At 39.1% G+C, this 22,256-nt stretch overlaps 1 protein-coding gene across 1 annotated transcript in view; it reads left to right on the top strand.

The window, feature by feature from the left end:
* The window catches only part of LOC128561963 (antigen WC1.1-like), a 137,695-nt gene that overhangs the window by 100,988 nt on the left and 14,451 nt on the right, over positions 1–22,256 (top strand). Inside the window, exons 9-10 of the mRNA XM_053556610.1 lie at positions 17,420–17,512; positions 17,590–17,904. Of these exons, the coding sequence (XP_053412585.1) occupies positions 17,420–17,512; positions 17,590–17,904 (408 nt within the window). The remainder of the gene's footprint in view (positions 1–17,419; positions 17,513–17,589; positions 17,905–22,256) is intronic.

Raw genomic sequence — 22,256 nt, 5'->3', positions numbered from 1 at the left:
ATGATGCCCAGAAAAATTTTTTTCTTTTTAAATTATTTTTTATTAAATCGTAACTTTGTACATTGATGCATTTATGGGGTTCAGGGTACTGCTTCGGTATACAACGTGAAATACTTACATTGAACTAAGTAACACATCCATCACAATTATACTCATTTGTAAATAGTTTTGAAATATAACATTGCATCATGCACATTAGGTGAGGTCCCCTCAAATACCCTCCCTCCTCCTATATCCCCCGTCCTCTCCCCTTTCTCTCCTCTTCCCTTCTACTTTCTGGACTATAGTTATGTTTTGCCATTTGTATGAGTGTGTAGATGATTATATATTGATTTCATAGTAGTACTGAGTGCCTTGGATACTTTTCCCCCCATTCTTGAGATACTTTGCTAAGAAGAATATGTTCCAACTTCATCCAGGTAATCATAAAAGACATGAAGTCTCCATATTTTTTTTATGGCTGCATAGTGTTCCACAGTGTGCATACGCTACCATTTGTTAATCCATTCATGGGTCGATGGGCACTTGGTCTGTTTCCATGTCTTGGCTATTATGAATTGGACTGCAAAAAACATTCTGGTGGAAATGTTTTTGTTGTAAGATGATTTTTGATCATCTGGGTATATACCTAGTAGAGGAATTGCAGGATCGAACAGTAGGTCTACTTTTAGTTCCTTGAGTGTTTTCCAAACTTCTTTCCAAAAAGGTTGTATTAACTTGCATTCCCATCAGCAGTGTAGAAGTGTTCCCTTCTCTCTGCATCCATGCCAACATCTGTAGTTTTGGGATTTTGTGATGTAGGCTAATCTTACTGGAGTTAGATGATATCTCAAAGTGGTTTTGATTTGCTTTCTATGAGGATTGAGGATGATAAGCATTTTTACATGTGTTTGTAGGCCATGTACCTGTCTTCATTAGAGAAGTTTCTGTTCAAGTGTCTTGCTCACGTAGAAATGGGGTTGTTTATTCTTTTTTTTTTTTTTTTTATGGAGGAGGATCCCTCTTGAATAGATTAATGCCCTGGGGTAGGAGGGCACCATGAGTTCCTAATCTCTAAGTTTCCTCCAGAACTGACTGGGTTTTTTTGAATTTTTTTAATTATATATTTTTTTTATTAAATCATAGATGTGTACATTAATGCAATCATGGGGTACAATGTGCTAGTTTTATATGCAATTTGAAATTTTTTTTTAATTTATTTATTTTTATTGTTAAATCATAGCTCTGTACATTAGTGCAATCAAGGGGTACAATGTGCTGGTTTTATATACAATCTGAAATATTCTCATCAAACTGTTCAAGCCTTCATGCATTTTCTTAGTTATTGTATGTAGACATTTGTATTCTGCATTTAGTAAGTTTCGCCTGTACCCATTCTAAAATGCACCTTAGGTGTGGCCCCACTCATTACCTTCCCTCCACGCTAACCTCCCTCCTCCCTTCCACTTCCTTGGCCCTTTCTCCATAGTCTTGTGCTATAGTTCGGTTATAGCCTTCATGTGGAAGCTATAATTTAGCTTCATAGTAGAGCTGAGTACATTGGATACTTTTTCTTCCATTCCTGAGATACTTTGCTAAGAAGAATATGTTCCAGCTCCATCCATGTAAACATGAAAGAGGTAAAGTCTCCATTTTTCTTTAAGGCTGCATAATATTCCATGGTATACATGTACCACAATTTGCTAGTCCATTTGTGGATCTATGGACACTTGGGCTTCTTCCATGACTTAGCAATTATGAATAGGGCTGCAATAAACATTCTGGTACAGATGTCTTTGTTATATTGTGACTTTTGGTCTTCTGGGTATAAACCTAGTGAAGGAATTACAGGATTGAATGACAGTCTATTTTTAGGTCTTTAAGTATTCTCCAAGCATCCTTCCAGAAGGAACGTATTAGTGGGCATTCCCACCGGCAGTGTAGAAGTGTGCCCTTTTCTCAACATCCATGCCGAGATCTCTGGTTTTGGGATTTTGTTATGTGGGCTACTCTTACTGGGGTTAGGTGATATCTCAAAGTAGTTTTGATTTGCATTTCTCTGATGATGAACTTTTTTTCATATGTTTGTAGATTGTGCATCTGTCTTCCTTAGAGAAGTTTCTGTTCAAGTCCCTTGCCCACCCTGAGATGGGATCACGTGTTCTTTTCTTGCTAATACGTTTGAGTTCTCTGTGGATTCTGGTTATTAGACCTTTATCGGAGGTATAACCTGCAAATATTTTCTCCCATTCTGAGGGCTGCCTGCTTGTTTTACTTACAATGTTCTTGGCTGTGCAGAAGCTTTTTAGTTTGATCAGGTCCCAGTAGTGTATTTTTGATACTGCTTCAATTGCCTGGGGAGTCCTCCTCATAAAATATTCACCCAGGCTGATTCCTTCAAGAGTTTTCCCTGCACTTTCTTCAAGTATTTTTATAGTTTCATGTCTTAAGTTTAAATCTTTTATCCAGTGAGAGTCTATCTTAGTTAATGGTGAAAGGTATGGGTCCAGTTTCAATCTTCTACAGGTTGCCAGCCAGTTCACCCAGCACCATTTGTTAAATGGGGAATCTTTTTAATTGAATGTTTTTAATTGGCTTGTCAAAGATGAAATAACGGTAAGTAGCTGGATTCATCTCTTGGTTCTCTATTCTGTTCCAGACATCTACTTCTCTGCTTTTGTGCCAGTACCATGCGGTTTTGATCACTATTGATTTATAGTATAGTCTCAGGTCTGGTAGCGTGATTCCTTCTGCTTTGTTTTTATTGCTGAATAATGTTTTTGCTATTTGAAGTTTTTTCTGATTCCATATAAAACGAAGTATTATTTTTTCAAGATCTTTAAAATAGGACAATGGAGCTTTAATAGGAATTGCATTAAAATTATGTATTGCTTTGGATAGTATGGACATTTTAACAATTGCAATGGCTAAAACTTCCATTACAATGTTAAAGAGCAATGGAGACAATGGGCAACCTTGCCTGGTTCCTGATCTAAGTGGAAATGATTTCAATTTAACTCCATTCAATATGATATTGGCTGTGGGTTTGCTGTAGATGGCCTCTATTAGTTTAAGAAATGTCCCTTCTATACCAATTTTCTTAAGTGTTCTGATCATGAAGCGATGCTGGATATTATCAAAAGATTTTCTGCATCAATTGAAAGAATCGTATGGTCCTTATTTTTAAGTTTGTTTATGTGTTGAATTACATTTATAGATTTATGTATATTGAACCAGCCTTGAGACCCTGGGATAAATCCCACTTGGTCATGGTGTATAATTTTCTTTTCTTGTTGGGTCTTTCCCTGGTTTGGGGATCAAGGTGATGTTTGCTTCGTAGAATGTGTTGGGTAATAGTCCTTCTTTTTCTATATTTTGGAAGAGGTTTAGTAGTATAGGTACTAGTTCTTCTTTAAAGGTTTGGTAGAATTCTGACATAAAGCCATCCTGGCCTTTTCTTTTTAGGGATATTTTGTATAGTTGATGCTATTTCAGAACTTGATATAGGCCTGTTCAACATTTCCACTTCATTGTAGCTAAATCTTGGTAGGTGGCATACTTCCAGGTATTGGTCGATTTTTTTCAGATTTTCATATTTCTGAGAGTAGAGTTTCTTATAGTATTCGTTAAGGTTTTTTTTGAATTTCTGAGGGGTCTGTTGTTATTTCATCTTTACCATTTCTGATTGATGAAATTAGAGATTTTACTCTTTTTTTCCTGGTTAGTTTGGCCAAAGGTTTATCTATTTTATTGATCTTTCAAAAAACCTACTTTTGGATTTATTGATCTGTTGTATAATTCTTTTGTTTTCAATTTCATTTAGTTCTGCTCTGATTTTGGTTATTTCTTTTCTTCTGCTGGGTTTGGGGTTGGAGTGTTCTTCCTTCTCCAGTTGCTTGAGATGTCCCATTAAGTTATTAACTTCCTCTCTTTCCGTTTCCTTGAGGAAGGCTTGCAGTGCTATAAATTTCCCTCTTAGGACTGCCTTTGCAGTATCCCATAGGTTTTGGTAATTCGTGTCTTGATTGTTGTTTTGTTCCAAAAATTTGGTGATTTCCTTCTTAATCTCATCTATAACCCATCTATCCTTCAGCACAAGATTGTTTAGTTTCCATGTTTTTGTATATGTATGCAGGTTCCTGTTGTTATTGAGTTCAACTTTTATTCCATGATGGTCTGAGAAGATGCAAGGAATAATTTCTATTTTTTAAAATTTGCTGAGGTTAGATTTGTAGCCTAGGATGTGGTCGATTTTGGAGTATGTTCCGTGGGCTGATGAGAAGAATGTGTATTCAGTATTTTTGGGATGAAATGTCCTGTAGATGTCTGTTAAGTCCAGATTTTGAATGGTTGAGTTGAAATCTAAAATTTCTTTGCTTAGCATCTTTTTGGAGGATCTATCCAGCACTGCTAAAGGGGTGTTAAAATCTCCAACTACTATGGAAGTGGAGGAAATCGAGTTGCTCATGTCTGTTAGAGTTTCTCTTATAAATTGAGGTGTGTTGTGGATGGGTGAATAAATATTAATAATAGAGATATCATCATATGATGATAAAAGTAATATGAGTATTACTTTTAAGAAATATGAAGTGTCCATCCTTATCCTTAATTATTTTGGTTGGTTTAAAGCCTATTGCGTCTGTGAACAGGATTGCAATGCCTGCTTTTTTTTGCTTTCCATTTGCCTGCAATATAGATTACCATCCCTTCACCTTGAGTTTATATTTGTCTTTTAATATAAGATGTGATTCTTGTATGCAGCAGATATCTCGCTTGAGTTTCTGTATCCAGTCAGCAAACCTGGGCCTCTTTAGAGGACAGTTTAAACCATTCACATTAATTGATAATATTGATAAACCTTTTGAGAGTCCAGTGGACATTTTTAATCCTTTTGTGACTGTGGAAGTTGGAATTTGATCAAAATTTTCTGATTGAGTTTACTTTTGTGGTGGAGGATTACACTGGTCTTTATGGAGGATAGGTCTGAGAATATCCTGGAGAGCTGGTGTAGTTATGGCAAATTTCTTCAACATGTGAATGTCATTGAAGTATTTAATTTCTCTGTCATAAATGAAACTCAGTTTAGCTGGGTATAGGATCCTCGGCTGAAAGTTATTTTGTTTTAGGAGATTAAAGGTCGATTACCATCCTCTTCAAGCTTGAAAGGTTTCAGCAGAGAGATCTGCAGTTATTCTGATATTTTTCCCCTTGTAGGTAATGGTTTTCTTTCATCTAGCAGCTTTCAGAGTTTTCTCCTTCATATTAACTTTAGTGAAATTGATTATGATGTGTCTGGGCGATTTCTGATTTAGGTTGAGTTGTGTTGGAGTTCTGAAACTGTCTGCTATCTGAATTTCAGAATATCTTGGCATGTCTGGAAAGTTCTCCTTCATAATCTCATGGAGAAGAGACTGTGTCTTGTGAAGCCACTTCATCGCTTTCAGGGATCCCTATAAGCTTAATATTGATTTTCTTTGAATTATCCCAGAGCTCTCTGAGAGAGTGATCTGTTTTTGCCCTCCATTTCTCATCCTCTTTGAGAGTTTGGGAGCAGTAGAAAACTTTGTCTTCAATGTCAGAAATCCTTTCTTCTGCTTGTTCCATTCTGTTACTGAGGGATTCTACTATGTTTCTCAGATCTTTGAGGGATGCAACTTCTTGTCTCAATGTGTCAAAATCTTTGATCATTTGGTCTTTGAATTCGTTGAATTCTTGAGATATCTTTTGGGTTACTGCTTGGAGTTCCAATTCAATCTTATTTGCTATCCAGATTCTGAATTCGATTTCTGACATCTCAGCTGTTTGTTTGTGTATGGGATCTTGTGCTGTGTCTGCCCCATTGATCCTTGGGGGAGTTAATCTACTCTGATTATTCCTATTGCCAGAGTTTTTCTATTGATTTCTCCTCATGATTGTTTTTCACCATTGCCTCTGGCCGTCCTCATGGTTGTGGAGGTGTCTCTCCAAGATTAGACCCCAGTGGGATCACTCTATTGTTGCTTGATCTTAGTAGGGAGTGACCCTGTGTAGTTTCTCTGGGGCTGCTCCAGCTAGGGAGTTCTGGTTGTGGAAGCACGGTTCCACACCCGGTGTGTGCCACACCCCGATCCAACAACAGGGCGGGAGGTGGTGCGCACGGTTCTGGGAGTGCCTGGCACCCAGTGACTTTGGCACAGAAAGCCCAAGGCTCCAGCAGTCTCTAGCCAGGAGAAGGGCTCTGTGCAGAGGCAGGGAGGGCTCCAGAGGGCATGCGCCTACCAGTATCCCTGGCCAGTTGAGCGGGCCAGTGTGGAGGCTGGGAGGATACAGGAGGGAGTACGCAGGGTTGCACGGCTTCCACAGTTCCTGGTCAGGGCATGCAGAGGTCCAGTTGGTGTGGGTTCACGGCACAGATCTTATGGAGGTCCAGGCAGCACCAAGCCCCAGGAATTTGAGGTTGCTATGAGCTGTGACACCACGGCACTCTACCCAGGGCAACAGCCCAAGCCTCCAGTGTGCCAAAACCATCTCACTCTTTCCCTAAGGTTAGAGACTGCTGTTCAGTCACTAGGTTACTAGGTCCCACCCGATCCTTGCTCTGGGACCCTGAGGGTGGAGCTTGCTGGGGAAGTTCTCTCACACAATGGCTCCCTGAAGCCCAGCTCGGTGGCTCTGTCTGGGACCCCAGACAATGCCCAAAGTTCTCCACACTCCTGCTCAAGCTCTCCCCAAGGCAGTTCAACTGAGTGCCAAGTCCAAGAACACTGAAACAGTTCACAGGTAAGGCCTTTCCGGTTTGCAGTCTCACTGCTGCTTGTACTTATGGTTGCCGGTGTGATTAGATTGATCGAACACACGCAACCACTTGCCAATTTCCCACTGTTTTTGTCCTCCTCTTGTGGTCCAGAAGTCTCTTGCTGACTCCCTGTATCCTCAAAGGGATGATTATAGGCAGATCCCACCAGCCAGAGATGTCTGGATTCTTATCTCCCCAGATTCACCGTGCCCAGTTGCAGGGTAGCTGTTACTTGGCCGCCATCTTTAATCTCTCCCTGGGGTTATTTATTCTATCTTATTTATTAGTTTGAGTTCTCTGTAGATTCTAGTTATCAGACCTTTGTCAGAAGCATAACATGCAAAAATCTTCTCCCATTCTGAAGGTTGTCTGTTTGCTTTACTTAATGTGCTCTTGGCTGTGCAAAAGCTTTTTAGTTTGATCAGATCCCAGTAATGTATTTTTGGCATTGCTTCAATTACCTGGGGGATCCTCCTCATAAAATATTATCCTAGATCAATTTCTTCTAGTGTTTTATGTGCCCTCTCTTCTAGTATTTTTATAGTTTCATGTCTTAAGTTTAAATCTTTTATCCAGTGAGAATCAATTTTTGTTAATGGTGAAAAGTGGGGGTCCAGTTTCAGTCTTCTACTGGTCACCAGCCAGTTCAGTCAGCACCATTTGTTAAATAGGGAGTCTTTCACCCACTGAATATTTTTGATAGGCTTGTTGAAGATCAAATGGTAATAAGTAGCTGGGTTCATCTCTTGGTTCTCTATTTTGTTCCATAAATCTACCACTCTGTTTTTGTGCCAGTACCATGCTGTTTTGATCAATATAGATTTATAGTATAGCCTGAAGTCTAGTAATGTGATACCTCCTGATTTGTTCTTATTTGTGAGTAATGTATTTGCTATTTGAGGTTTTTTCTGATTCCATATAAAACGAAGTACTATTTTTTCAAGTTCTTTAAAGTATGACAATGGTGCTTTAATAGGGATTGCATTAAATGTGTTGATTACTTTGGGTAATATGGACATTTTAACAATGTTGATTCTTCCCAGTCATGAGCATGATATGTCTTTCCAGTTGTTAACATCTTCAGTGATTTCTTTTCTCAGAGTTTCATAGTTCTCTTTATAGATATCTTTCACATCCTTAGTTAGATACACTTCCAGATATTTCATCTTCTTTGGCACTATTGTAAAGGGAATAGAGTCCTTGATTGTTTTTTCCCCTTGACTATTGTTGGTATATATAAAGGCTACTGACTTGTGAGTGTTTATTTTGTATTCTGAGACATTGCTATATTCCTTGATCACTTCTAGGAGTTTTGTAGTTGAATCCCAGGGTTTTTCCAGATATACAATCATATCATCTGCGAAGAGTGACAGTTTGATCTCCTCTGGTCCTATTTGGATACTGTTGATCACCTTCTCTTGCCTGATTATCATGGCTAAGACTTCCATTACTATGTTGAATAGCAGTGGAGACAGTGGGCATCCTTGCCTTGTTCCTGATCTTAGTGGAAATGTTTTCAATTTTACACCGTTCAATACAATATTGGCTGTGTGTTTGCTGTAGATGGCCTCTATTAGTTTAAGAAATTTCCTTTCTATGCCTATTTTCTTAAGAATTCTGATCATGAAAGGATGCTGGATATTATCAAAGGCTTTTTCTGTGTCAATTGAGAGAATCATATGGTCTGTTTTTCATTTTATTGATGTGATGTATTATATTTATAGATTTGTATATGTTGAACCAACCCTGTAACCCTGGAATAAAACCAACTTGATCATGGTGTATAATTTTTTTTGATTTGTTGTTGAATTCTGTTTGCTAAAATTCTATTGAATATTTTTGCATCAATATTCATTAATGATATTGGTCTATAATTTTCTTTCTTTTTCAGATCCTTTCCTGGTTTGGGTATCAGGGTGATATTTCCTTCCTAGGATGTGTTGGGAAGTATTCCTTCTTTTTATATGCTTTGGAAAAGGTTGTATAATATAGGCACTAGTTTCTTTTGAAAGGTTTGATAGAATTTGGATGTGAAGCCATCTGGTCCCAGACTTTTCTTTTTAGGGAGATTTCGTATTGTTGATGCTATTTCAGTGGTTGATATAGGTCTCTTTAAGATTTCTAATTCTTTCTGGTTGAGTCTAGGCAGGTGGTGTGCTTCCAGGTATCAGTCCATTTCCTTCAGATTTTCATATTTCTGCAAATAGAGATTTATGAAGTAATCATTGAGGATTTTTTTTTAAATTTCTGAAGTGTCTGTTGTTATTTCTCCTCTATTGTTTCTGATAGATGATATTAGAGATTTTACTTTTCTATTTCTGGTTATGTTGGCCAAAGGTTTATCAATTTTGTTAATCTTTTCAAAACCTCAACTTTTTGTTTTGTTGATCTTCTGAATGATTTTTTTGTTTTCAATTTCATTTAATTCTGCCCTAATTTTGATTATTTCTTTTCTTCTGCTGGGTTTGGTGTTGGAATGTTCTTCCAGTTGTTTGAGATGACCCATTAATTTGTTGGCTTCCTCCCTTTCAGTTTTCTTGATGAAGGCTTCCAATGCTATAAATTTCCCTCTTAGGACTGCCTTTGCAGTATCCCACAGGTTTTGATACTTTGTGTCTTTATTATCATTTTGTTCCAAAAATTTGGTGATTTCCTTTTTAATCTTGTCTTTGACCCAACTATCATTCAGCCTAAGATTATTTAGCTTCCATGACTTTGTTTGGGTATGAAGATTCCCGTTGCTGTTGTGTTCAACTTTTATTCCATGGTGGTCCGAGAAGATACAAGGAATAATTTCTACAGTTTTAAATTTGCTGAGGTTAGACTTATGTCCTAGGATATGATCTATTTTGACCTGTGGGCTGATGAGAAGAATGTATATTCAGTTTTATTAGGGTGAAATGTTCTATAGAATGTCTGTAAAGTCCATTTGTTCTAGGGTCAGTTTTAGGTCTAATATTTCTTTGTTTAGTTTCTTCTTGCAGGATCTATCCCAAACTGTCAAAGGGTTGTTAAAATCTCCAACTATTATAGTGCAGGAAGATATCAAGTTGCTTATATCCATTAGGGTCCGCTTTATGAATTGAGGAGCACTCTGGTAGGGTGCATAAATGTTAATTATCAAAATCTCTTCATTTTGGGTGTTTCCCTTGAGAAATATGTAGTGACCTCCTTATCTTTCTTTATCTTTGTTGTTTTAAAGCCAATTGTATCTGCTACTAATATTGCAACCCTGCTTTTTTCTGGTTTCCATTTGCCTGTATTATGCAAGTTCATTCCTTCACCCTGAGTCTATTTTATCCTTTAAGATAAGGTGAGATTCTTGTATACAGCAGACATCCAGTCTGAGTTTATGTATCCAGACAGCCAGGACAATTTAAATCATTCATGTTAATTCAGAGGATTCATAAGCCTGGTTATGTTTTGGGTGTCATAATTTTTGGAAATCCAGTGGACATTTTTATTCCTTTCATCACTGTGGAAGTTGGGTTTTGTTGAAAAATTTTTGGGTGAATTTACTTTGGAGGTAGAGCATTGCACTGGTTGTTGTGGAGGATGGGTCTGAGAATATCCCAGAGAGCTGGTTTAGTTATGGCAAATTTCTTCAACATGTGTATTTCATTAAAGTATTTGATTTCTCCATCACCAATGGAACTCAGTTTAGCTGAATAGAGGATCCTGGGTTGGAAGTGGTTTTGTTTTAGAAGTCTGAAGGTCAATGACCATATTCTTCTGGCTTGAAATGTTTCAGCTGAGAGATATGCAGTCATTATGATATTTCTCCCTTTGTAGGTGATGCTTTTCTTACATCTGGCTGCTTACAGAATTTTATCCTTCATCTTAACTTTGGCAAAGTTAATCACAATGTGTCTAGGAAATGCTTTATTTGGATTGAGTCTTGCTGGGGTTCTGAAACTGTCTGCTATCTGAAGTTCTGTATCTCTTGCAATGCTTGGGAAGTTCTCCTCCAAAATCTCTTGGAGTAGAGCATCTATACCTTTAGGACCATGCTCTTCTCCTTCGGAAGTTCCTATATGATGAATGTTTGATCTTTTGGAGTGATCCCACAACTCTCTCAGAGAATGATCAGTTTTTGCTCTCCATTTGTCTGCCTCTTTGAGTGTTTGGGAACATTGAAAAGCTTTGTCTTCAGTTTCAGAGCTCCTTTCTTCTGCCTAGTCAACTCTGTTACTAAGGGATTCTACTGTATTTTATAGCTCCTCAACTAACTTTTTTCATTTCCTTGAGCTCTGCTATCTCTTTTCTCATTATGTCCATATCTTTGTTGACTTGGTCTTTGTATTCATTGATTTCTTGAGACAATTTTAGAACTACTCCTTGGAATTCAATTTCTATCTTTTCTTCCATTCTATTTATCTTATTTGCCATTCATATTCTGAATTCGATTTCTGACATTGCTGCCATTTGTCTGTGCATGGCATCTTCAGTTGTATCTCCTTTGTCATTTCTTGGTGGTGGTGGTGGGGTTGATCTACTCTGGTTATTCATGTTGCCAGAGTTCTTCTGTTGGGTCCACACCATGCTTATTTCCCACCATTTGGTTATTAGAACTGGTAGGGTGAGATTGAATTGGGGTTCCCAGGTGGTAGAGATAGCCCCTTACTAAAGCACTAGGCTTTGTAATTGTGGCTTATTTCCTACAAACTTACAATGGCCCATTTCAGAGTTTTAGCTAGAGACTCTGAGGATCTGCTTGGTGAGAGAGCATAAGCTAGCTCTGTTTTGATATCAGCCAACCTCTACCCTATCCTAAGAAACCACCGTATTAGGTTTAAATCTCAACTATGAAGAGATACAAACAGCTGCAGTGCACAACCCCCACCCTTCAGTTCTTTTCCACTATAGAACTTTGAAGGTCAACCTCAAAATGTCCCCTAGTGGATAGCCCCAGACATGGGTTCCAGCCAAACTGTCTCAGGCAGTGCAAACCCTACCCAACAGAGAGGGATTCAAGGGTCTCCAACAGCACAATTGGAGTCAGGGATCCACACCTCCACCTGCCAGACTCAGTCCACACTGTTTTCTGCTTCTCTGCTCACAGGCCTGACTGGAGCCAGGGGCCACGCCCCACCCACCAGTCTCTATCTGCATCCAGCTAGCCACTGCTTGACAGAACAGTTGGAGTCACAGGACCACCCCACCCCTCCCACCCCCATCAGTCCCAGTCCACTGCCTGGCAAGCCTTTGTTTGCAGGCTCTGTTAGAGTCAGGGCACCGCACTCGGCTTGCAGGTCTCAGTCCTCACCTGGTAATCCTCTGCTCACCAGCCCCACTGGAGACAGTGGACCATGCCCTAGCCCTCAGGTCTTGGTTCACACTCAGTAAGCCACTGCCAGAGCATTCTATTGGAATCAGGGGACCACCCTTGTCTCAGGTCACAGTCCACGTCTATCAAGCCTCTGCTTGCAGGCTCAGCAGGGACTGAGGACGAGCTGAACTCAGTCCACACAGGGCAACCACTCTCCTTCCATGGGTGATGTTAGAGCCAGGGGTTCTGCACTCCATCCTGCCAGACACAGCTCGAACCAAGGGTCAGCTCTACCACTGGCCAGGCATTGTCATAACCAGGGGACTTCTCCTCCTCCTGTTGAGTGTCCCTTTCTTCCCACACCCTCTTTCTTCCCTGTTAGTCTCAGATTCCTTCCTGATGGTTGGTGGTCCACACTATGCCAAGATCTCTCAGGACAAGACCAAACACTCTGTGCTCTGCAGGGGGCAGAACTTCAGGGTGCCATGTGAGGAGGAAAGAGTGGACTGGGGATTTGGACTTGTGGGGGAAAATATCTGTTTAATTTCATGCCTGGTGGGGCGGTGTCTAGGTTCATAAGTGGGACCTCTCTGGAGAAAGAGACATGGAGATTAGCAGCTCTCTCCAGCGAGGTAAAATGAGAGGTTTTTTATTCCCTGCTCATTCACAAATAGCCTGCCGCAGGCCCCCTGCTTGAAGGAGGGGTACCCATCCTCTAGTCGATAGGCTTTGTACCTATAATTTGTTTTCTTGAATGCTCTTCCTTGGAGTTACAGCTTGCCAAACTTCTTTCTTGGTTCAGCTCCCCGTCTTTGGCTTCATAGAGTCCAATTCCATCCATTTTTTTCTTCCTCTGCTCAGGAGCCTCTGCCAAGGGTTGCTACCAGTTGGCCATCTTCCCAGAACCCCCCATTTCAATTTTCTTAAGTGTTTTGTCAAAAAGGATGGTGAATTCTGTCAAATGCTTTTTCTGCATTTATTGGGAGGATCATATGATCCTTGTTTTGACTTCTGTTTATGTGATGAACTATATTTGCATAAGATACCAACCTTCATCCCCAGGATAAAGTCTACCTGGTCATGATGAATTATTTGTTTGATGTATAGCTGAATTCTTTTTGGTAATATTTATTATTTTTGCATCAATAATCTTTAATGATATTGGTCTATCTTTTCCTTGTTTGTTGTGTCCTTTCCTGGTTTTGGCATCTGCTTCATGGAAAAGAGCAAATATCACCCTGTAGAGGAGGATTCCTTCCTTCTTAATGCTTTGAAATAGATTCTGCAATATAGGTGCAAGCTTTTCTTTGAAGGTTCGGGAGAATTCTACTATGAAACCATCTGGTCCAGGACTTTTTTGTGTGTTGGAGGATTTTTTGTTTCAATTTTGGTGCTCACTATCAGTCTGTACAAGAATTCTATTTATTTTTCATTCAGTCTAGGGAGGTAGTGTGATTATAGAAATTTGTCCGTTTCTTCCACACTTTCAAATTTCTGGGCATAGAGATTTTTGTAGTTTTCAGTGATGCTCTGTTGTGTCCCTATGGTATCTGCTTTTTTATTTTCCTTCTTGCATTTCCGATTGAGCTTATTAGAGAGTTACTTTTTCTGTTTGTGGTTAATCTGGACAAGGGTGTATCAATTTTATTTATCTTTTAGAGGAACCAACTTTTTGTTTTGTTAATCTTCTAAATGGTTCTTTTGTCCTTGATTTCATTTATTCCTAATCCAATTTTGTTTTTTTCCTTTTTTCTTCTGAGTTTGGAATTGGATTGCTTTCCATTTTACATTTCCTTGAGGTGAATCATTAGATTGTTGATTTCTTTCTAATTTCCTTCCTCTGCCTCCTTCTTCAAAAGCCTTAATTTGTGGTTTATTTCATAATCCCAAACTGAATATCTCCTCTCTCTAAATCTTATTTCTTTTCTTCTTCTGAGTTTGGAATTGGATTGCTTTCCCATTTCCATTTCCTTGAGATGAATCATTAGATTGTTGAGTTCTTTCTGGTTTCCGGATGTGAGCAATTATGTGATAAATTTAACTCCTAGGACCACTTTGGAGTATCCAACAGGTTTTGCTGGTTTGTGGCTTCATTGTCATTCATTCAAGGCATCTAATAATTTTCTTCTTTATCTCCTTCTTGACCCAGCTGCCATTCAGCAATAGTTTGTTTAGTTTCCATGGCTTTGTGTGGGAGTGTTTCTGTTAGTATTGAGTTCTATTTTTATTCCATTGGGGTTCATAACTATACAAGGCATAATTTACTTTTTAAAAAAAATTTGTTGAGGCTTGATTTTCTTCCTAGGATATGTTTGATCTTGGAGAATGATCCACGAACTGATAAGGAGATTGTACATTCAGTAGCACTGGGGTGAAATGTTCTGTGTAAGAGTGTTGAAGTCCATTGTTTCTTTGTTTGGTTTCTATTTGGATGATCTGTCCAGTTCTGTCAGTGGGGTGTTGAAGTCCCTGGCTATTACAGTGTTGTAGGTTATCTTATTGTTCAGACCAACCATGTAGGGGTTTTATAATAAATCTAGGAGCATTTATGCTTCATACATATATATTTAGCACTGAGATATGTTCCTTTTGTATGTTCCCTTGACTTTTGTTGCCTAAATTCACTTGTATTTGTAAAGATGATTGCAATATGCTTTCTTTTTGTTTCCATAGGCCAGAAATATTGTTTTCCAAATCTTTATTATGAGTCTTGATTTGCCCTTGGTCATTAGATGTGTTTTCTGAGACAGCAAATGTTTGGCTTTTTTTTTTTTTTTTTGCCATTTATCCTGCCTGTGCTTCTTCAGTGTGGAATTCAAGCCATTCACTTTTATTGAGAGAACTGATAAGTAGGGTGGAGTTCTGTTGTATGGAGGTTGCCTTGTTTTATCACTTGGGCTATATGGAAGCTCAGCTTTGTCCTTCAGTTTCTGAGTGGTTTTACTTTGCTGGTGGTCCACTGTGTTGGTCTTTGCATAGCACAGGTCTGAGTACTTTCTGCAGAGCAGATCTTATAGTGGCAAATTTCTCTAGTGTTCATTTATCAGTAAAAGGCTTGATTTCTCCATTGAATATGAAACTTAATTTTGCAGGATACAGAATCCTGTCTGCCTTTATATAAGCAGATAAGAGGTGGGATCCCACTTTCTTCTGGCTTGTAAAGTTTCAGCTGCCAGCCCTTACTGATGGGTTTGCCCCTGTGGGCCAGTGCTCAGCTGCACTTTATGCCTTGTTGCTTGCAGAATTTTCTCTTGCATTTTCATTTTGACCAGTTATTTATGATGTGTCTAGGAGATTCTTTGTATGAATTGAAATGACCTGGGGTTCAAAGTCCATCTAGTAGTTGTATGTTTGAGTCTTTCATGATGCTTGGGAAATTTTCAGCTATAATATTGTCAATGAGGGTTTTCAGACTTGTGAAATGTCCTTTCTTTTGAAGATCCCTATAGTTTGCTTCTCATAGTCCCTTATCTCTCTAAGAGATTGATCTGCTTTTTCTCCCTTCTTTTCTGCCTCTTTAAATGATCGAGTTAGCTCAAGAGCCTTGTCTTCAAGCTCTGAGATTTTTTCTTTTCCATGATTTAATCTATTTTTGAAAATTTCTACTACATTTTGAAATTCCTTGAATTATTCTTTCAATTGTTTAAGCTCTGTTATGTCCTTTTTTTTTTTTTTTACATATACATGTATTTATTAGGTTTCCATTTTTTGCCTTCACAAAATTAAAAAGGCTTAAAATTTAATAACAATAACAATGTTTAAGATAAAAACCAGAAAGACAAACCTCATAAAGAACAAATGAACATAAATACATTCAGAAAAGGAATCAGACAATTGCTACATCAAAATATTAAGCAACAACAATAATAATGATAAGAAAGTAACATTCACATTGTCAAATAAGAATATATCTATTATAGAATGCTTTGACTCTGAGATTCAGTATGGAGTCATCAGTTAACTTCTTCTTATTTTTTTTTAAGTATCAAAAAATAGACAACTAATATTTATAAATAAAATTAAAAGATAATTTTGAAAAACAGATCATGCCAAATCTTATAGATAATAGAAAAAAAAGAAAATTTCTACTATATTTTGAAACTCCTTGAATTATTCTTTCAATTGTTTAAGCTCTATTATGTCCTTTTAATTATGTCCAGATCTTTGGTGACTGTGTTGTCTTTCATTAATTTCTTGGGTCAGTTTTGGATTTCCTTTTGGTGGTTTTCCACTTTGCCTTCAATTTCCTTCATCATTTTTGCCATGTATAATCTGAATTCTATTTCTATTATATCCACTATTACTTTATATTTGGGGTCTTCTGCAGTAGTTATGATGTGATACTGTTGGGGCAATGATCTGATCTGATTCAACTTTTTTTGCTATTTCCTTCTTGTGTGTGGTTCTTATTTTATTTTAACTCCAAGATAAAAGGTTAGGGCGTCCCTGAGTCATAGGTGATAGATATTCTGGTTGGGTTTGATTAGCTAGTTCATAGTAGGCAGTTGGGGCCTGGAAGGTGAAGTCTGGGCCAAACAGGTGGCCCACTGCTTTGCCAGCATTAGTGCCATTGAACAGTCTCAGGTCATTTGGGTGCCCATTCAGGGGGGGTTGATGTTGGCATTGGCTGCCTGGCCATGCAGTGCTATCCATGCTCTTTCTAGGACTTGCCAAAGTGAAGTGACAGTTCTCTGTTCTGTCAGCCAGTCAGCAGGTTTTAGGGATGCTTGGCACCCAAATCCAGTGGACTGATGTCAGTTTCAGATACCCCTGATGTGAAACTCTCCACACATATTGCAGGACCTGCTGAAGAGAAGTGGTAGCTTGCTATCCTACCTACCTGCTCATCAGGTTTTAGGGCCATATCCAATGCTTAAATGCCATATCTGAGGGGCTCATGTCAGTTTCAGAGGTCTGGGGACATGGAGCTCTCTACCCCCCTTCTAGGGCATGTCAAAATGAACTGGCAGTTTACTGTTCTGCTATTCCACTCAGCATGGTTTTAGGGCCTCTTAGTTACTAAATTCATCAGATTGATATCAGTTTTAGGCCTTAGTATGTGCCTGAAATGAAGTAGAAACTCCTTGTTCCACTGCCCCACTCAGCAGATTTTAGGGCTGCTGGGATGCCCAATCTGGAGGGCTGACGTCAACTTTATTCTTATTGCCTTGGGAGCTCTACAATGCCTCCAAACAATATTGTTATATTTTTCACTTTCCTAAAGTCATTCTTAGAATATTCTTTGCTTAAACATAAATGCTTAGCATTATCCAAAGAAACCTCCATATAGAATATTAATTGTGAAGATCTGAACATAGGAAAGATTTCATCTCAGGCCATATCATTAGCTTATTCTCAGTTGAGTTCCATTTCCTGCTTTCTAACCCTCTCTGTAGGAAACCAGACCCAGCTGCTGCCCCAGTGCAATGACTCCCTGCCTGTTTCAGCAGGATCCGTCACCTTGGAGGAGAGTGCTGCCAACTGCTCAGGTGAGAGGCCCCATAGGACCAAAAAGCTTCTTACTTCCTATAAAAATGCCCCACTGACATGGCTTTGTCCTCCTCAGAGAGTCGCCACCTCCGCCTGGTGGATGGGGGCAGTCGCTGTGCCGGGAGAGTGGAGATCTACCATGAGGGCTCCTGGGGCACCATTTGTGATGACGGCTGGGACCTGAGTGATGCCCATGTGGTGTGCAGACAGTTGGACTGTGGAGAGGCCCTGGGTGCCCTGGGCTTTGCTCACTTTGGGAAGGGGTCAGGGCCCATCTGGCTGGACGATGTGAACTGCACAGGAAAGGAGGCCCACGTGTGGAGGTGCCCTTCCCGAGGCTGGGGACAGCACAACTGCAGGCACAAGGAAGATGCAGGGGTCACCTGCTCAGGTCTGCATGGCACTTGTCCATAGGCTGAGGGAGGTGGGGGACTCTCCAGGGTGGGCGTTTAAGCCTTGGGGGAAGACTTAGAGCTGCTGAAAGGGACAGAGGGAAGGAGGCTGCTTCCATAGTGCCCATCTTTGCAGCACATTGGAGATTAGAGTCCTTCATTTACTCCCTTAGCAGCTGAGTTTCTGGTCCTTCCTTCTTAGCACTATTTCCTGAATCATTTTCTTTTTTTTTTTAATTTAATTTTTTTTATTAAATCATAGCTGTGTACATTAATGTGATCATGGGGCACCATACACTAGTTTTATAGAATGTTTGACACATTTTCATCACACTGGTTAACATAGCCTTCCTGGCATTTTCTTAGTTATTGTGCTAAGACATTTACATTCCACATTTACTAAGTTTCACATATACCAAATAGGGGGAAGGAGGAAAGGGAAGGGAGGGAGGAGGAGGAGGGCAGAGGGAGGGGGATTGGTGGGATTACACCTGTGATGTCATCTTTTTTTATATGAAATTTGTCAATTTATATGACATTTTGATGTCCATTGAAGTTTTTTTTTTATTAAATCGTAGCTGCGTACATTGATATGATCATGGGGCATCATACACTCGATTCATAGACCATTTGACACATTTTCATCGCAATGGTTAACATAGCCTTCCTGGCAATATCTCAGTTACTGTGCTAAGACATTTACATTCTACATTTACCAAGTTTCGCAAATACCCCTGTAAGATGCACCACAGGTATAATCCCACCAATCCCCCTCCCTCTACCCCCCCTCCCTGCCCTCCCTTTCCCACTTCCCCCTATTGTTAGGTTGTAACTGGGTTATAGCTTTCATGTGAAAGCCCCAAATTAGTTTCATAGTAGGGCTGAGTACATTGGGTACTTTTTCTTCCATTCTTGAGATACTTTACTAAGAAGAATATGTTCCAGCTCCATCCATGTAAACATGAAAGAGGTAAAGTCTCCATCTTTCTTTAAGGCTGCATAATATTCCATGGTGTACATATACCACAATTTATTAATCCATTCATGGATCTATGGGCACTTGGGCTTTTTCCATGACTTAGCAATTATGAATTGGGCTGCAATAAACATTCTGGTACAAATATCTTTGTTACGTTGCAATTTTTGGTCTTCTGGGTATATGCCCAGCAGAGGAATTACAGGATTGAATGGCAGATCTATTTTTAGATCTCTGAGTATTCTCCATATATCTTTCCAAAAGGAATGTATTAATTTGCATTCCCACCAGCAGTGCAGAAGTATTCCCTTTTCTCCACATCCACACCAACATCTCTGGTCTTGGGATTTTGTGATATAGGCTAGTCTCACTGGAGTTAGATGGTATCTCAAAGTAGTTTTGATTTGCATTTCTCTGATGATTAAAGATGATGAGCATTTTTTCATATGTCTGAAGGCCACGTGCCTGTCTTCTTCAGAGAAGTTTCTCTTCAAATCCCTTGCCCAGCCTGCAATGGGATCCCTTGTTTTTTTCTTGCTGATGCATTTGAGTTCTCTGTGGATTCTGGTTATTAAACCTTTGTCAGAGATATAACCTGCAAATATCTTCTCCCATTCTGAGGGCTGTTTGCTTGCTTTACTTACTGTGTTCTTGGCTGTGCAGAAGCTTTTTAGTTTGATCAAGTCCCAGTAGTGTATTTTTGAAGGTGCTTCAATTGCCCGGGGGTTCCTCCTCATAAAATACTCGCCCAGACCAATTTCTTCAAGGGTTTTCCCTGCACTCTCCTCTAGTATTTTTATAGTTTCATGTCTTAAGTTTAAATCTTTAATCCAGTGAGAGTCTATCTTAGTTAATGGTGAAAGGTGTGGGTCCAATTTCAGTCTTCTGCAGGTTGCCAGCCAGTTCACTCAGCACCATTTGTTAAATAGGGAATCTTTTCCCCACTGAATGTTTTCAATTGGCTTGTCAAAGATCAAATAACGGTAAGTAGCTGGATTCATCTCTTGGTTCTCTATTCTGTTCCAGATATCTACTTCTGTTTTTGTGCCAATACCATGCTGTTTTGATCACTATCGATTTGTAGTAAAGTCTGAGGTCCGGTGGTGTGATTCCTCCTGTTTTGTTTTTATTTCTGAGTAATGTCTTGGCTAATTGAGGTTTTTTCTGATTCCATATAAAACGAAGTATTGTTTTTTCAAGATCTTTAAAGTATGACAGCAGAGCTTTAATAGGGAGTGCGTTGAAATTATATATTGCTTTGGGTAGTATGGACATTTTAATAATGTTGATTCTTCCCAGCCATGAGCATGGTATGTTTTTCCATTTGTTAACATTTTCAGCTATTTCTTTTCTTAGAGTTTCATAGTTCTCTTTATAGAGATCTTTCACGTCTTTTGTTAGGTAAATTCCCAAATATTTCATCTTCTTTGGCACTACTGTGAATGGGATAGAGTCCTTAACTGCTTTTTCAACTTGACTATTGTTGGTGTATATAAAGGCTACTGATTTATGGATGTTGATTTTGTAACCTGAGATGCTGTTCCTTGATCACTTCTAGGAGTTTTGTAGTAGAGTCCCTAGTGTTTTCCAGATACACAATCATATCATCTGCGAAGAGCAAAAGTTTGATCTCTTCTGACCCTATATGGATACCCTTGATCGTCATTTCTTCCCTAATTGCGGTGGCTAAAACTTCCATTACAATGTTAAAAAGCAATGGAGACAATGGGAAGCGTTGTCTTGTTCCTTATCTGAGTGGAAATGATTCCAATTTAACTCCATTCAATATGATGTTGGCTGTGGGTTTGCTGTAGATGGCCTCTATCAGTTTAAGAAAAGTCCCTTCTAGACCAATTTTCTTGAGTGTTCTGATCATGAAGGGATGCTGGATATTATCGAAAGCTTTTTCTGCATCGATTGAGAGAATCATATGGTCTTTGTTTTTTAATTTGTTTATGTGCTGGATTACATTTATAGATTTATGTATATTGAACCAGCCTTGAGACCCTGGGATAAAACTGACTTGGTCTCAAGACAGCATGGTACTGGCACAAAAACAGAGACATAGACACTTGGAATCGAATTGAACACCAAAAAATGAAACTAACATCTTACAACCACCTAAACTTCGATAAACCAAACAAGAACTTACCTTGGGGGAAAGACTCCCTATTCAATAAATGGTGTTGGGAGAACTGGATGTCTACATGTAAAAGACTGAAACTGGACCCACACCTTTCCCCACTCACAAAAATTGATTCAAGATGGATAAAGGACTTAAATTTAAGGCATGAAACAATAAAAATCCTCCAAGAAAGCATAGGAAAAACACTGGAAGATATTGGCCTGGGGGAAGACTTCATGAAGAAGACTGCCATGGCAATTGCAACAACAACTAAAATAAACAAATGGGACTTCATTAAACTGAAAAGCTTCTGTACAGCTAAGGAGACAATAACCAAAGCAAAGAGACAACCTACACAATGGGAAAGGATATTTGCATATTTTCAATCAGACAAAAGCTTGATAACCAGGATCTATAGAGAACTCAAATTAATCCACATGAAAAAAGCCAACAATCCCATATATCAATGGGCAAGAGACAGGAATAGAATTTTCTCTAAAGATGACAGACGAATGGCTAACAAACACATGAAAAAATGTTCATCATCTCTATATATTAGGGAAATGCAAATCAAAACAACCCTGAGATATCATCTAACCCCAGTGAGAATGGCCCACATCACAAAATATCAAAACTGCAGATGCTGGCGTGGATGTGGAGAGAAGGGAACACTTTTACACTGCTGGTGGGACTGCAAACTAGTACAACCTTTCTGGAATGAAGTATGGAGAAACCTCAAAGCACTCAAGCTAGACCTCCCATTTGATCCTGCAATCCCATTACTGGGCATCTACCCAGAAGGAAAAAAATCCTTTTATCATAAGGACACTTGTACTAGACTGTTTATTGCAGCTCAATTTACAATTGCCAAAATGTGGAAAGAGCCTAAATGCCCACCAACCCAGGAATGGATTAACAAGCTGTGGTATATGTATACCATGGAATACTATTCAGCCATTAAAAAAAATGGAGACTTTACATCCTTTGTATTAACCTGGATGGAAGTGGAAGACATTATTCTTAGTAAAGCATCACAAGAATAGAGAAGCATGAATCCTATGTACTCAATCTTGATATGAGGACAATTAATGACAATTAAGGTTATGGGGGGGGAGCAGAAAGAGGGTTGAAGGGAGGGGGGTGGGGCCTTAGTGTGTGTCACACTTTATGGGGGCAAGACATGATTGCAAGACATGATTCTTTTGTTTACCTAACAATTGCAATCAGTGTAACTGGCTTATTGTACCCTC

This window comes from Nycticebus coucang, chromosome 12 (assembly GCF_027406575.1).
Source record: "Nycticebus coucang isolate mNycCou1 chromosome 12, mNycCou1.pri, whole genome shotgun sequence".
Classification (NCBI taxonomy): Eukaryota; Metazoa; Chordata; class Mammalia; order Primates; family Lorisidae; genus Nycticebus; species Nycticebus coucang.
This window is presented reverse-complemented; position numbering and strand designations above follow the sequence as displayed.